The sequence below is a fragment of the Muscardinus avellanarius genome (assembly GCF_963383645.1).
Source record: "Muscardinus avellanarius genome assembly, chromosome: 19".
Taxonomy (NCBI): Eukaryota; Metazoa; Chordata; class Mammalia; order Rodentia; family Gliridae; genus Muscardinus; species Muscardinus avellanarius.
The window spans coordinates 17,644,845-17,661,286 of NC_137805.1; the positions used below are offsets into that span (position 1 = coordinate 17,644,845).

Consider the following 16,442-nt stretch of genomic DNA (forward strand, 5'->3'; position numbering starts at 1 on the left):
TCCTCTGAGTTACTGCCCCGGGTCTCACCTCCTAAAGGTTCGCCTTTCCCAGTGCGACTGAGGACTGGCAGCCAAGCCCTTGACGCTGGGCTTTGGGGGATGTTTCCAAAGTGTAGCGCTGGGCATGGCGACCCCGGGAAGCGGTTGCAAGCAGCCTTCCCTTGGCTCTTTACCGCAGGGCTTCTCTGTATCTGAATTCCTTGCGACTTTTGTCCTTCGAGGCTCCCCTTTGGACAACTGCACGTGGGACGTGGGCATCTGCCGTCAGTCTTGCCCCGTAACTCCTGGCCACACGTCATGGTGGCCGTTCATATGAGAGGACCCGGAGTCCGTAATGCAGCCCTTGCAGTGGTTTTCAGTCCTATTGTTCGCGTGCCTTAAAGCAGCCGGAAACAAACAATATAGTTGTAGAAACTTCTAGACAGGCCAGTTCTCAGAAACTTCATTTTCCAGTCAAGAATAATTTTCGCTCATTTGTGGTGGCAGTGGTCACAGACCACCCCGGGGCAAGATATATCACACCATTATTCCCAGACCCTGTGGAAATTCAATTAATGTCTGGGCTTGTGAGTTCTGCAACCAAGCCGGCCTGTCGTCTCAGATTAATGGTGCTCTGTTCTCTCTCTTTTGGGGACAGGATAAAAAATGTCCGTACTCACTTCTCCGAGAGGAAAGGTGGAAGTGGTTCATTGCCGAAGAACCGAATCCCAGGACGTTTATTGTATCAAAAACCTCATGAGAAAATTTACCCAGAAGCTGTTTGGGAGGCTTAACATCACCTATCTTCTGTAAGTACAGAGCCAAGTAAGTCCAAGAACGTTGATCGGAAGGGCTGCCCTCCCCCTCTCCTCCCGGAACTTAACGTCGGCAGCGCAGTCCTGGTGCAGAATGTGTAGAGAGAACGCTCCGGAATGTACAGTTTCTGATTTCCGACAAGGGGCAAATCACAAAGCCTTTCACGGGCTTTGGGTTCAAAATCTAATTGCCTCGCTCACAGCAGTAAAGCCACTGGTGACAGGCTAATAATGCTAGCTGCCAGAGTTTGAGAACTTACGTCGGGTTATATGCTGCCTGAATCCGCTCACTCCTCTGAGACACCTGCTGTTGAGCGAGGGACATAGCCTTTTTCTTTTTTTCTTTTCTTTTCCTTTTTTTTTTTCAGGTCTAGGGCTGGAACCCAGGGGCGTTCGACCTCCGAGCTACACCCCCTGCCCTATTTTTTTATTCTTTATTTTGAAACCGGGTCTCACTGAGTTGCAGAGGCCTCACTAAGTAGCCGAGGCTGTCCGCGAGCCGCGATCCTCCGGAATGCTGGGATGACAAGTGCGCGCACCGCGCCCAGCTCCGTATTCTTTTTCTTAAAAGATACTTTCTTCTCCCTGTTTTGTTTATAGACCTTCTGTGGACACTAGGATACAAAAATCCTTTAATTTGTTCCTCATTTTTGTTGAAAATACTAGAGCCCACAGGTTGTGGGATTTCATAAGCTTTGACTCAAATACACTCAAAATGTTTAAGGCTAGCCTAAGACATTAAAATTTGTAGTTTCTGATTTTCATACTGATGAGTGAAATGAAGTTGTCATAATTTTACTAGAGGGTAGTAGGATGATAGGTATAAAACGCTTGAAACATACTTGTGTGTACACGTGTATTCATGGACACATACGTATGTATGTGAATAAAATTATTCAATTTTTTTTGCATTATGAAGGGCTAAATTCCTAATGGTGTCTGCTAGAGGGAAATAACTAAAATGTTCATATACACCTAAACAGGGACAATTAAGGATTCAACAGAGAACATTATGAAATTAGGATCAGAAACTTTACCAAATGATCAGAAACCAATGCCAGCTTTCTCTTTGAGGATTTTTGACATATCGTAGAAATCCTATATTTCTGTGTCGGCAGCTCTCTAAAGGAAAAAAGGAATTAGTTCCCCCACCTAAGGAGAGGTGTGTGAGAACCTTTTGCATAAACTGGCATATTGCTGTAGGGATGAACATGCCACCGGCTACTGCTGCGACCTCTCTGCGGATTTCTCTTTTCTTTTCTTTTTCTTTTTTGTTTTTTGTCTTGTACTGGGGATGGAACCTTGGGGCATTCGACCCCCGAGCTACACCCCCAGCCCAATTTTTTAGCGTGTGTCTCTCCGTGTGTGTGTGTGTGTGTGTGTGTGTGTGTGTGTGTATTTTTGGTGGTACTGGGGGTAGAACCCAGGTGCTTTCTACCACTGGGCTAGACTCCCAGACCTATTTTATATTTTATTTAGAAACAGGGTCTCACTGTCTCACTCGGCAGCTGAGGCTGGCTTCGAACCTGTGCGATCCTTCTGTCTCAGCCTCCCAAGTGCAAGGATTACAAGCATGCACTTGTCACCACGCCCAGCTAGTCTTTATATTTTTTGAAACAGGGTCTCACTGGGTTGTGGAGGGCTTCAGTAAGTAGCTGAGGCTGGCCACAAACCTCGATCCTCCTGTCTCAGCCTTCCAAATGCTGGGATTACAAGTGTGCGCCACCATGCCCGGCTGATTTCTTTTTTTAGTGAGCTTCCAAAAACCTATTTGCTCAAATCCTGCAAATACTCACCTACTAGTGACCTGAAGTTTGGCTTTCGACAGAAGATGAGCTTCATACCTCTGCCAGGTCTCGAAGGGATGAGGTACCTCCAGTTGACACGGCGAATGTGTTTTCTATTTTCTGAATTAACAGATAGGAAAGTATAGATATCATGTGAAAAGAGAGTAATAAAAATTTTATATAAAACGAGATTCTCGTGAGGCCCTTTGCAACTCACTGAGACCCTGTTTCAAAATAAAGAATTAAAAAATATATGGCTTGCGTGTAGCTTGGAGGTAGAATGCCCCTGGGTTCTATCCCCAGTACTGCAAAAACCAAAACCAAAACAAACAAGCAAACAAAAAAGAGATTTTTATAACAGGGAAGGCCGTGACCTAGAGTTTTCAGCATACTTTCAAAGTAAAAGTAAATTAATGATTTCATTAATTTCCCAGAGCTTCCAAAATAGCTGCTGTTGAGCCCGTGTAATTCTTGTGTGGGGGATGCTGAGGACTGAACACAGGGGCATTCTACTTCTGAGGTCCACCCTCAGCCCTGTTTTATTTATTTTGAAGGGAGGTCCCACTAAGTTGCAGAGGGCCTCTCTGAGTTGCTGAGGCTGGGCATGAACCTGGGGCCCTCCTGCCTGCTCGGCCACGGAGCTATAGGAATTGATAAAATGGGTCTCCCCTAACTGGCTACATTTTAGGGGCCGAGATGAACAGATGGGGCAAGGCAGATGAAAGAGAGAGGGAAACGGCGCTGGAAGACTCCTCCTTGCTCAGGCCGGCCCCGCAGCATCGATGCGCGGGCACCTACGCCCGCCCAGGCTGCTGCAGGCCCGCCTGGTGGACAGAGGGGACACTGAGGCCTCCCGTTCACTCAGCTCAACGCAGCAGAAAGGCCGGTGCTGTTTCACCAAGATTTCCTTCAAAGTACACTCAAATAAGTTTGCCTGTACTTGGACCATTCCCTGACCTCTGGGCGGTGGGTGTACGGGCACTGCGGCCTCTCGTTCACCCAGTTCAACACAGCGGGAAGTGCAGTCGGGTTCACCAGGCTTTCTACCAAGTACACTCGAGTAAGATTTGTCTGTACTTGGAAAATTTCCTAAACCAATTGAATAAACGAGGCATTAATAGAAAGGGCTCCGCTTTCTGCAGCGGGATAAAATCTCTGAGCCTTAACAAAATTTGTGTGAAATAAACATGCATGTGTACATACATATGCACATACGTGTATACAGTATAGATGGGTGGTATTGTGTGTTTTTTATCTTGTATTTTGATGATTACAAAGAACAGTTTGAAATCCAGGGTCTAGACATGTTCCTTCTCCATCTCCCTTTTCCCTCCCTGTCCCGTGGCTCCCTCTATTGCCCCAGGATGATTTTTATTTGTCCTGTAGAGGATGTAATGGCTAAGAGGTAATAAGAAGTGGAAATTATATACACAAAAGGATAATGCTATAAAAGTTACTCTTTATTGTAGTTAGCTATTTGGAAATTGTAGTGTATTTTTCCATTGAGACAAAGTTATTCCTGGCCAGCTTCCCAGGCCAACCCACAAAAGCTTATTTAATCTATAGTGTCTGCACAGTATGGTACCATGCTAATCGTACTATAGAACCCACCCGCCACCCGAAGGTTCCCATGGACAAATGCATTTGAAGTTAAATTGGGATTCCGGGAACACTCTTCCCTGCTTCCCCGAGGCGATGGCAGCGTCCCCGTCCCCAGTTCTTGTCCACCTCATGGTTCCCAGAAGCACAACCATGATCATCACAGCCGACCCATACAGGGTCTCGTGCCATGGCTGTTTTCCCTTCCGAACTGGAGGAGGGCTCAAGGCCAGATGCCAGAGGTCATGGTTTGGGGAGGCTGGGGTAGAAAAGTCCAGAAGACCACGGGCTGGAGGGCTAGAATGGGGGCAGCGGCTTCAGCGGGTTGGGTGGGGAGAGTGGGGCTGGATCTTCTAATGGGTCCCCAGTTTGGATCCAGTATTCTGGAATCCCCAGGGGCCTTCTGCTAAAAGCCTTGAGCGAGGTGCACCCAGTTCACCTGCTGCGGCCAGGGTTGTCACGATATGTGGCTGCCTTTGAAAGGGGCCAGCGGTCGGAGGTGCCGAGATTTATTCCCTGAGCGTGGCGCTTGCCGGAGGTGCCCGTGCACCAGCGGGGCCCAAGGCGACTCCACTTGATAAAGGTTGAGTGTTGTCTTCAATGACACACCTTGATTTGACAGGAAGGGATGCCGGGTTTCCATTCACAGCACTCATGTAAATTTCCTGCTGAAATACTCTTAGCCAAGCCCAAAGTGAGTTGACCTAAATAAGAAAATCAAATTAAAGAGCAGGGAGGGCACGCGTGGGGGCCGCTGTTTGAACTGCTGTAGTAATGTGATTTACCATCAAGTGGAAAAAAGCTAGTTATAAACAGGTGGACCCGGCAATTCCATCTTTAAGAACACATGAGGTCCATTTCAACATATACCTACCCCGGGGGTGGGGGGAGTCTGGAAAGATACAAGCAGGTTATCTGTGGGACGTGGGATTAAAGATGATTTTTCACCGGGCGTGGTGGGCACGCTTGTAATCCCCGCGCTTGGGAGGCAGAGACAGGAGGATCGCGCAGGTTCGAAGCCAGCCACACCGTCTTAAGAGACCCTGTTTTTTTTTTTAATAAGACCCTGTTTTTATTTTTTATAACAATATAAAAAATAGGTCTGGGAGTGTAGAAGGGCTTCCAGTACCACACACACAGAAAGATGATTTTTCAAATTACTTTTCTCTTTCTGTCGTATTTTCTCATTTCTGTCTGCACTGATGAGGTATTCTTTTTGTAATAAAAACCTGACTAGAAAGCTCATGCACGGGCCTCTAGCCCCCGACCTCTCTTCCTCCCCGCCTTCAGCCGCACGCTTCCATTCTTCTGTTCTCTTCAGTACGGAAGTTGGGTAGCTCCGGACGTCTTTTTTTTTTTTTTTTTTTTGGTGGTGCTGGGGTTCCTGGAAGCCCTTCTACCTCCGGGCTACACTCCCAGACCTATTTTTACATTTTTATTTGGAAACAGGGTCTCCTAAGCCAGCGCGCGCAGCTGGCTTCGAACCTGCGCGATCCTCCTGTCTCCGCCTCCCCAGCGCCGGGATTACAAGCATGCGCCACCATGCCCGGCTTGTCTTTGTTGTTTGAAGGAATGTTTAAACCGTTTGCTCCAGCTTAAGACACCCTCGGCTTCACGCAGCTGTGCAGGCTGCCCTTCACATGATGCGCGGCGCGTCTTCACATCGGGCCGCTCTGAGCCGGTGTCTCGCTGGCAGGACGTCCAGATGCTTCCCTTGGGACAGCCAGCAGGGCATGGCGGGAGGCTGCCTCGGCCTGCCCCACTGGGCTTTGGCTGGCCTTGGCTCAGGGCCGCGCGGGGCCTCGCTTCCCTCGGTGTGAGAGGGAGTGCCCCAGGTGTGGGGACTCTGCCTTAACAGGCCAGGGAGCCAGGGCTGGGGAAGCCGCTGGAGGGCGCTGGCACGTGTGGCTGTCAGTTTGGCTCCTGGGCATAGATGACTCTTCTATGTGTCCAGGGTTTTGCTGGTTTTAGCACTGACAGCGTCATGTCCTGGGATCTTCTCAGTCCTGAGCCAGGAGGGGCAGCCGACTGCCCTCCCTGTGTGCGTTTAGACCAACACAGTGGTGTTGACAACTTGGAGAAGTTCCACAGGTCATGTAGTCAGACAGCTTTTCCAGTCCCCAGTAGTTAATACCTCAGGTCGAATACCTTTCCAGTGAAGTGCAGTTTTAAGTAGAACTGTCAGGGCTTGGGTTTCAATCTGGTGGTAGAGTGCTTGCCGAGCATGCACAGGGCTTTAGGTTTGAGTCCCAGCACTGAGGAAAAGAAAAAAATTAGTTGCCAGCAGTCACCTCTCAACACAGCTACCTCCAAAGTTGCGGTGACATCACCCCCTTCCCCCCAAGGCTCTCTGCTGTTAGGCGCGAGCCCCTGGGGCCCACGGAGGGCAAATGCCTGGCCGTCCTTATTCATGCATGCAATTTTAATCGTTTCCACAGAGAAAAGGCCAACCTTGCCGTCACCCTCTGCAACGACAAGGACGAGATCATGGCCCAGGCCACCTTCTTGGACTACCCCAACTGGAATATAGCCAGGCAGGACAACTGGGTATCAGTGTTCCGGGAGCTTGACAGCGAAATCCCGTGCGTGGTAAGGAGCCAGGCACCTGGGAGGGGAGGCCTGCTGTTTGGGTTGTTGGACTGAGGAGCCACAGCCCACCGGGCGGTAGATGGCACCAGAGCGGTTTAAGCTGGCGGGGAGGAAGGGGGTGGGGGTTTGGCAGCGTGGCGTTAGTGGGAATGTCAGCCGCATGGCTCCCCTGCGCCGTGTGTCCACGTCTGAACTCCGATGTGCTACAAGGCCCATGTTGCCTACACGTGGCACTTGTACTGATCACAGCGGAGCCTCAGGCTGCTGTCACGCTGCGGGGTCCCCGGCGCTCTCGGGAGGCTGCTCACTGAGCGCTCTGTCTGCGGGCACAGGACAGCCTGGCAGCTCGGGGCACCCGGGTCAGTGGTCCTGAGGAGTCCGGCCTGGGTAGCCGGTGCCACGTCTGAGCTTCCCTGGGGACCAGGCTGGGGGCTGGCCTCATGCTCTGGGGGGAGCCAGGGGCTCAACGCGGGGCAGTGGCTTTGCCTGCAGCAGAATTCAGCACAGCGTCCCCGAAGTCCTGCGGCCAGAAAAAGAGGACATGCTGACTGCATGCATGATATCCCCGTGTGTATATGTGCATGCACTCACACGCGTGCATGTGGACACACACATGCATACGCCGAGGCAAAGGCTTCAGCACGCACTCGGGGAAGGCGTCCCTCATCCTACGCAGTCCCTCCTACCCGCCGCCTGGCACCGGCAGGGCCACCGTCGGACCACGCCTGCCACTCAGTGGCAGACCCGACCCCAGCGCGTTTCTGCGGCGTGCTGGGCCTCAGCCTGACTGCCGGTGACTGGGCTGGTTTAGGGTTCTCTAGGAGCTGTGATGACGTTGGAGGTTTTTTTCCATTTGAGATGTAAATAATTAAAGCTGGTCTGGGGACAGAGCTACCACAGAGTTTCTAGCTTTGGGCCCAGTAGACATTAATTATTTTGTAGCTAAGCCGGCAATCTTATCCTTACATTTCCTGAGTCTCCTAAAAGCACCAGCTGCACAAGTGCGAAGCGTGCTTTTTCTCATTGCCTTATCTGCTTCGTTAGTTGAGTCGAAGTTGAATACCTTTTTCATTTGTTTGTGGGTTCTACGTGGCGGGGATTACAGTATTGGGTTTTGACCTCAGGCCTCACTCGTATGAGGCACGTGCTCGCACTGAGCTGCATCCCGAGCCCACCCTCCTTTTAATTTCGTTTTGAGACAGAGTTTCCCTAAGTGGCCCAGGCTGACCTCAAACTTGTGATCCTCCTGCCTCAGCCTCCTGAGGAACCGAGATTATAGAAGTGTGCCGCCATACCCGGCTTGTGATTATTTTATATTTGCCTTAGGGTCATGATTTTACCATTTGAAATTATAACCTATTATCATTACCCATAGGCTCTTTTCCCTTTTCTTCTTTTCTCTTACAACTGTCATTGTCGTCTGTCTTTCCTTTTCTCCTTCCTTCCTTCCTTCCTTCGTACTAGAGGTTGAGCCCAAGGGCATTCTGCCTCTCAGCCATACCCTCAGCCCTATTTCAATTTTAATTTTAAAACAGGATATTGCTAGATTGCTGAGAGTCTTCCTAAGTTGCTGGGCAGGTCTTGCACCTGCAGCCCTCCTGTCTCAGCCTCCCCAGGATTCGGGCGTGCACCACCACACCCGACCACACCCGGCTCACGGTTGCCATCCTAAGCCAGTTCCTGTGACCGCATCGAGCGGGCCGTCAGTACGCAGCCCGTAGACACAGCAAGCCCCAGGACCACTGTGAGTTGAGATGTGCTCTACACACAAAACCTCCTCACTGCATTTCAAGAACTCAGCAGGAAAGAGGGTGTAAAGTATCTCATTAACAATTTATAAGTCAGCGTTTCATATTGATTTCTTGTTGAGGTGATCATTTGAATATATCAGGTTAAATAAAATAGATTAACAATTAATTGTCCTTATTTATCTTTATTCTTTTTGAATCTGTCTTCTAGAACATTTTAAATTACATTCTGGCTTGTGCTGTGACTCACGTGATTTCTTCTGGAGCCCAACCTCTTAGTGTATTTTCCGTGCTAGGGGCATTAGCAGCTGAAGTGATGATTTTCATCCGAAAGCTGTCTGAAGAATAAATCTTAACTTACAGTATTTCTGACGGGCGACCAATCAAGCAAGTGATGACCCACGTGCTGCTAACGTCCGCTCTGTTGAGCATGTGAAGCAGGTGTGGAGGACGCTAACCATGGGTTAAACGGGTAAACACATAGAAAGTGCTTGAAATCTTACCATTGTTGTCATGTGGACTGCCGGCTTTCTGTTGGGCTTTAGGGAGGTTTCAAGCTTGTGAATGAAGCCTAGACTTCTTTTTTCATCTACACATTTCCGTGCTGATTTTCTTGCTATACTGTAGGCAGGACAAGTCCTTCTGAGTGCTCCTCCTCCCACGCCGTCTAACAGAAGCGGAGACGCGGCACGCAGATGTGCAGAAGGTACCCAAGGCCGCCTGTGCGTCTAGTCGGCCTGTGCCTCCATCGGTTCCACTTCTGCAGTCAACAGACTTCAGATGAAAAATGTTTTTAAAAAATTGCATCTGTACTGAGCACGTGGATGTTTTTCTCGTTATTTTCTGAACAATACCGTATATATCATGTTAGGTATTATAAGCAGTCTAGAGATGGTTTAAAGCAGATGGCCAGCCAGGCGTGGCGGCACACATCTGTAAGCCCAGCACTTCGGAGGCTGAGACAGGATGACTGCAGGTTCAGAGCCATCTCTGCAGCTTACTGAGGCCCTCCACAAATTAGAGAGACCCTGTTTCAAAATAAAAAGTAAGCCGGGCGTGGTGGTGCATGCTTCAAATCCCAGCATCCGGGAGGCCGAGACTGGAGGATTGCAATTCGCGGACAGCCTCAGCTACTTAGTGAGGTCCTCTGCAACTCAGTGAGACCCTGTTTCAAAATAAAGAGTAAAAAATAGGGCAGGGGGTGTACTTCAAAGATATAATGCCCCTGGGTTCCATCTCAGTACTGCAGGAAAAAAATACACACACACACACACACACACACACACACACACACACACTAAAAAATAGGGCTGGGGGTGTAGTTCAGAGTACAATGCCCCTGAGTTCCATCCCCAGTACTGCATTAAATAAATAAATAAAATAATAAAATAAAATAGTAGGATGGGGGTAGAACCCAGTAGTAGAATGCTCCTGGGTTCAATTCCCATCACTGAAACAAAACAATCACCCCCCAAAAAAAACAAGAAAAAATAAAGCATATGGGAAGATGTGTGTAGGTTCTGTGCAAGTCCTGTGGCGTTTTATACATTGGACCTGCGGATCTGCAGAGTTGGCATTTGCCGAGGTCCTGGACCTAAGCTGCCCTGATGCCGAAGAATGGCTGTACTCAGCAAACAGGAAGCCCCCACGGCAAAGGTGCAGGTTCTGCGCTCACCAGTCTACTACCTGGTTCTTTCTAGAACCCAAGGGTTTGAATGAAAACAATATGTGGAAGTGTACAACTATTCACTGTTTAGGACAGTTGAAAAGTCGTCAAAAGTTATAGGATAAAACTCTTTGAGCAGGTGTGGTGGCGCACGCTTGTGATCCCAGCATTTGGGAGGCTGAAATGGGAGGATCGTGGTTCCCAGACAGCCTCAGTTACTTAGTGAGGTCCTTGGCAACTCAGTGAGACCCTGTTTCAAAATAAATAAACTAAAAAAATAGGGCTGGGCATGTACCTCAGAGGTAGAATGCCCCTAGGCTCTATCCTTGGTACCGCACACACACACACACACACACAAAACCACTTATGAAATGTAACCTGAAAGCCATGCTAGAACCTTGTCACTTGGAGTTATTAGTGCCCGGGTTTTGTGGTCCCCAGGGTAGTATCCGATTTAGGCTCTGGGGATGCTGAACAAAACAGCCTTTGGGTTCGCAGCATGGCCTCTGCCTTCCGCCCTTCAGTTTCAGAAGAGAATCTTTCCCTCGTGTCCCTTGAATAGAGCAGCAGCCGGTGACCCCGGAGCCCGGGGGGAAAGGGAGATTGTCTCTCGCTTGGTATGGACGCCCCTGAAGACAGGACCGAGGAGTTAATAATTGTAATCCATTTCACCCTGCTCTGGGCTCCTCCCTGCCCTCTGCCCGTCCATGGGGCAGGCCGCTCTGGGCTCATGTGTGATTCCTGTTTCCTTGAATGATTCTGACGTAGTTGGAGAGAGGGTTCAGATGCTGCGCGGGTGTCTCATCATGTAGACATAAAAGGGCGTCCGAGAGTGCGGGGCAGCTGGGCACCTGTGGCTGCCCGGAGCCGCTCCTGCCCAGCCCGAATGCCGACCCACCGTACCCCACGTTCTCTTTCCGCTGCAGCCTCTGAATACATTGTTCATGCACCTCTTCGTGGCCGTGGATGAGTATTCTACAGGCTGCTGCAAAGAGATTATCCGGTGAGTGGACATGGCCTTGCTTGGGGCACAGGAAAGGGGCCGAATGGATAGCTCTGGAATGGTTTCTGAGTGGCCTGAAATTCTTTGGGGCATTTAATTGGCTCGTGGTTTAGGGCTGTACTAAAGCTTTTACTTTAATAGCAGCGATATTTCTGAAAGAAAATAATCTAATTCTTTTAACCTACTCTCCATTCAGCCTGCATCTTGAACTGCGAGCATTAGAGGCGAGCAGGTAGTACAGCCATTTAAAGGAGTGGGTCTGTGAGGCCGGGGAGGAGGAGGGCGCCCCAGGCCTGGGTTCCCCGGTCTGATCTCAAGGAGGGTCATCAATGTGACAGGGTGCAGATGCACCCTGAATGTGGGGCCGTGGGAAGGTGATCGCAGGGCAGGGCCGTGGCGGTGGCGATGCACCTCCACCAGCCCGCGCAGACCTCCGGGAGGCGCTCAGCTTTCAAGCCACTATGTAATGTCACACCAGACTCTCCAGATGCCGGGTCAAAGGTTAATATCAGAGAAATCTGGCATGCCGCATGGACCCGGTGCCCTTTACTCTCTGCCTCCATGGGACAGATAGAAAAGGGGCCCCTTGGAATCCAATGAAAACTACAGACGAAAAAGAAACTGCCCTTGCAGGCAGGCAGCCGAGGGTCTTGTGTGCATTGCTGACACCCTGGATTTTCACCGGTGGCATTCGTCTCCGTAGGTGCCGGCCACTGGGATGGCTGTGCCAGTAACACCTGTCCTGTCCTCTCTCTCCAGGAGTGTGTTTAAGGCCGTGCCAGAATTGCACTTCATCTTTCTCGTAGTGCCTTCCTACATGAGCCTCGGTAAGGTCCCCTCAGCCGCCCGTGGCCACACTAGCTGATTGTTCTGGTGAGCATCCTCACAGCCGTAATCTAAAGACCCGAGCACGTAACTCAGGAAGGAAGATTCGCTATCTCACAGCTGTCCTTGGAGATTCAGGGGTTCAGTCCATATGAGGCTGGGATGGCGGCAGCAGGCGGAGAGAGGGAGCGCCCAAGAGCTGTGCCCCTTACATCAGGAAGGCCGGAATCAAGGGAGCCAGCAGGAGGGGAGGAACCAGATACGATCCCCAGGGCTGAGCCCCCAGGCCCCACCTTCCCGGCCACACCCCCACCCAGGCCACCACCCAGATAAGTCCGTCCCAGTGGACCCACAGCTGGGATTACAGCCCTCATGACTCTCTCCGCCCTGAGTGGTGATAGGTGAGCTCTTTGGGGGACATTTTATAGCTAACTGTAACACTAAGCTCAGGAACTCATGCTCAGAATTGTGCTCTTGGGAACGGGAAAGCAGACTGGTCTCCAGGACCTAAGTGTGTTATGTGCGTACTTGGTTATAATCCTTAAGACACAATTTAGAACAGAAATTGCGTTTGGTTCTGAAGCGACAAAACCAAGACACGTTTGTTTCTTTCTGTGATTTAGGCTCAACTCTCATAACTGTGTTTGAGCAAGTGGGGAACATTCCATGCCTGACGTACAAGGAGGACTTCGCGGTGTACATATGCTACAGGCACAACCACTACCCTCAGCTGCACATTCGAAGAGCCAGGTACCCGAGCCTCACAGGACAGTCACCTTTCCCTGACCTTGAGATGACCCATCAGTCACTCGGATTGAGTTTTTCCTTCGTGGTACTTATAAGCGTCACCGCATGCAGAGATGCTTACAGTTCCCCTCGATGCCATAATTACGGTTGATTCTCCTTTGATCCAACGTTGCCATAAAGTTATGCGTTGACTGCTAGGGAGCTCTGAAAATTATACAGTCCTGGGTCATATACCTAGTAAAAATACTTTCAAATAAAACACACCTAAATATGAGTCCACCTGTATAGCTTCCCCAGTGAAGCCCACCTGTGTCCTGATGGTCAGTCAGCGAGGATGCTCTTGATCCTTAAGAAGAGTCTTCCAGGTTGAAGGTCTTTGCCCTCAGTGCCCCACGCCCTTCTCCAGGCACAGAAATCTGGAAGGGAGCCATAGCAATTTGTGCTCCGGGGACATTCCCTCCACACCACCGTGCACCCTGGAGAGGGGTCTTGTCTCCTCCCTCCTTTAAGAGGTGGACAGTGGACATGAAATTGCAGTGAGCCGGACAAGTCAGCTTAAGGATAGCAGGGCAGGGGCTGGTGGCTGCTCTTCAGAGAAGTCTGGTGATGAGGGAAAAGAGGCCAGAGGCGCGCCCGCAGACGCCAGGCATCGTGCACGCACCGAACGCCCTTGCGTTTGACTGTCCACGCAGAGTTACGTGTGCCTTTGGAGAACCCGTGTCTAGACAGAGATCAGCAAGGAGGAGAGTCACTCCAGATGGAGACTGTCCCCTAACGCAGGACAAGAGATGGGGGGGGCCATTCCTCCTAGGAAACTATTTTATTAAGAACTAGCTGCATGATGGCTCCTCTCCCTGCAAAGCCCGTTGATCACAGTACAATCCTAATGCAAGCCAAAGACATTCTTGGAAAAAAAGGAATTTTGTGAGTGAAATGACTTATTTGACTGGATTCACACCTCTCAAAATTTTCTGAGTTTCTCTTTTAGTGATAGCAGAGGTAAATAGGCCCTCTGCCCTTCAAGAAATTACATTCTTTAATGAAATTTTATTTCGAAACCTTTCACAAGTCGGCAGTTTTTAGTCCTGAGCAATCTCTCCACACTGAGTTCTTAGGATCTCACAGATAGGATCTGGTCATAGTTGTTGTACTTTTATCTTAATTTCATTTTGAAATCTCTCACTTTTTTCCTGTCCTATACTACTTATTTGGGGGGAGGGGGAGATGGGTTCAGTTAGGAAAATGAATTCTCAAGTCCCAGAAATCTCAACAGTAAAAGCTATGCATTCTTCTACATGAGAACGTGACTAGGCTTACACACGCGAGTCCCGCCAGCCCTGTGTGTCCACGGGTTCCGCATCCCTGGCTTCAGCCAACCACGGATTCAAAGTATCTGGGGGGAGCGGGAGTGCATCTGTGCTAAACGTGTACGGATGTCTTTCTTCTTATTATTTCTTAAACAATGCATATATAAACAATACATATATATTTTGTTTAAGGACCAATATAACAACTATTTACATAGCTCTAGTAGGTGTTCTAAATAATCTAGAGATGACTTCAAGCAGACAGGATATGTGTAGGTTATACACAGATACTATGCCATTTTACATAAGGGACAGACATCCCCAGAGTTTGGTATTTTGGGAGGTTCTAGAACCAGTCTTCCACAAATACTGAAGGATGGCTGCATATGTATGTATACGCATACTTGTATACATGCACTCTCTGTGAGTGTATGTCTGTATATTTACTGGTAGGTAGATGTACACAGGGTGTTATATCTACAGGTAGTCACACAGATATATAGACAGTGTGTACCTATAGATATACAGATAGATATACACGTAATGTTATGATCGTGTGTCCTGTTAATTGTACTTTTTAAATAACATAGCAGCTTATCATCTTAACAGATGAATTTTATTTATTTATTTCTGTTTTGGTGGTACTGGGGTTCCTGGAAACCTTTCTACCTCCGGGCTACACTCCCAGACCTATTTATATATTTTTTTTAAATTTGGAGAGAGGGTCTCCTAAGCCAGCGTGCGCGGCTGGTTTCGAACCTGCACGATCCTCCTGTCTCCGCCTCCTGAGCGCGGGGATGACAAGCGTGCCCACCACGCCTGGCTGGATTTTATTTTTGACGACGACCTTATTCTTGATGATCTGTCCGGCACATAGCTCTAACGACCTCACTTGGTTACTCCTCATTTATGGAAATTTAAAATGTTTTCATCTTTCCTATGCCAAATAATGCTCTGGTAAACAGGTTTGTCCCTGTATCATCAAGGACTCGTGCCATTTTTCTCTATAGTACAGGTATTTAGAAATGGACTTTCTGGGTATGAAATACCCAGATATTTTCACAAGTACTAGGATTTTAAAATAGGTATTACCAAAACTTGAGCAAAGGTGATGTCAGTTTACACTCTGACCAGCGAAGTGCTTGTTTCCCCACAGCCGCATCAGCCTGGGCATTGTCAGTTATGAAAATGGTTTCTGACCCATTAGACCAAAATCGTGTTTTGTCATTTAAATAGCACTTATCTGAATATGTGTGGGTCTGACTGCCGTTTGACACGCTCCCCTTTGAATGGGCGGAGTAATTGGATTTAAGGTAATTCCTAGTTTAGGAGGTATCCCGGTGAATGATTGAATGTGTTGCGACATGGATCACTCCGTGGGCGGGTGGGGCGGAGGTCAATTGTTGTGGAGGACCGAGGCGCCGCGGCGGCAGTGCCACGCGAGTCAGGAACTCTCAGGGCCCGCGGGGCTGCGGGAAGGAAGCCAGCCGGACCAAGGCCAGGCGCAGAGAGAGCCTTGCGTCCAAGTGGAGCGGGTTTCCCCCCTGCATTCGCTCTGAGAAAGGATTATGGGTATACTGCAAATCCCCAGGGTCAGAAGGGAAGAATGCAATGCTAGCTTTAATTAAATTCTAACAATAGGAGGAAGAAATTAATTGGGATGGGGGAGAATCAAATAAACATATCAGACATCATGGGGTGCAGACGGCAACGTTTCCCCACTGGGAGGGAGGGGGAAGGGAGGGCGGGCTGGCAGGCGTAGGCTCTCAGAGGACAACGGTTTCAAGACTTCTTTAGTACTATCCAATGCTGTTTGTCAGTAAACTAATAGGAAGTTCGCTTGATAAAAGGAGGAGGAGAGGAGGGGGAGGGGCATGCTTCCAAAAGAATTTTATTAACATATGGGCAGTATACCCAATTTGGATCTTATAAATTATTCTTTTGAGAATTTTTAAGGCCTAAAATACTTTTGACATAGGTATTTAGCAAGCCATTATTGTAAGAGCAAACATAACTTACGAAAATTAAACGTACAGAAGCAGCCCGTCTAAAGCAAAGTTTTTCACCCTTTTGCATAAAGTAGTATTTTTGTTCACACGTTCACTGATACCAGTTAAAAGAGAAAAGGTATAAGACGCGCTCGGCCCAGTGCCTGTCTCCTAGAGAACATTTACTAACCGATGGTTGTGACTCGGTCTCCCTTGTTTTAATTTTTTTTTCTCTTGAAAACTTAGTAGTGGGCTTGAAAGCAAGCTTCCAGACACTCCTACCTGAGGTCTCGCTCCTGCAACCTCTGATGGCTGCACAGAGTCTGGAAGAAGAAAGCACGAAACGACCTGGTCCTGACGCCAAGAGGAGTCGCGAGTATTTTGTAAAA

At 49.0% G+C, this 16,442-nt stretch overlaps 1 protein-coding gene across 1 annotated transcript in view; it reads left to right on the forward strand.

Annotated features, from left to right (window-relative positions):
- Positions 1-645: 645 nt before the first annotated feature.
- The window catches only part of CFAP61 (cilia and flagella associated protein 61), a gene marked incomplete at both ends in the record, with an annotated part of 217,726 nt that continues 201,929 nt past the window's right edge, over positions 646-16,442 (forward strand). Inside the window, 5 exons of the mRNA XM_080716442.1 lie at positions 646-788; positions 6,619-6,769; positions 11,110-11,186; positions 11,946-12,013; positions 12,635-12,761. Coding sequence (XP_080572568.1) covers positions 646-788; positions 6,619-6,769; positions 11,110-11,186; positions 11,946-12,013; positions 12,635-12,761 — 566 coding nt within the window. The remainder of the gene's footprint in view (positions 789-6,618; positions 6,770-11,109; positions 11,187-11,945; positions 12,014-12,634; positions 12,762-16,442) is intronic.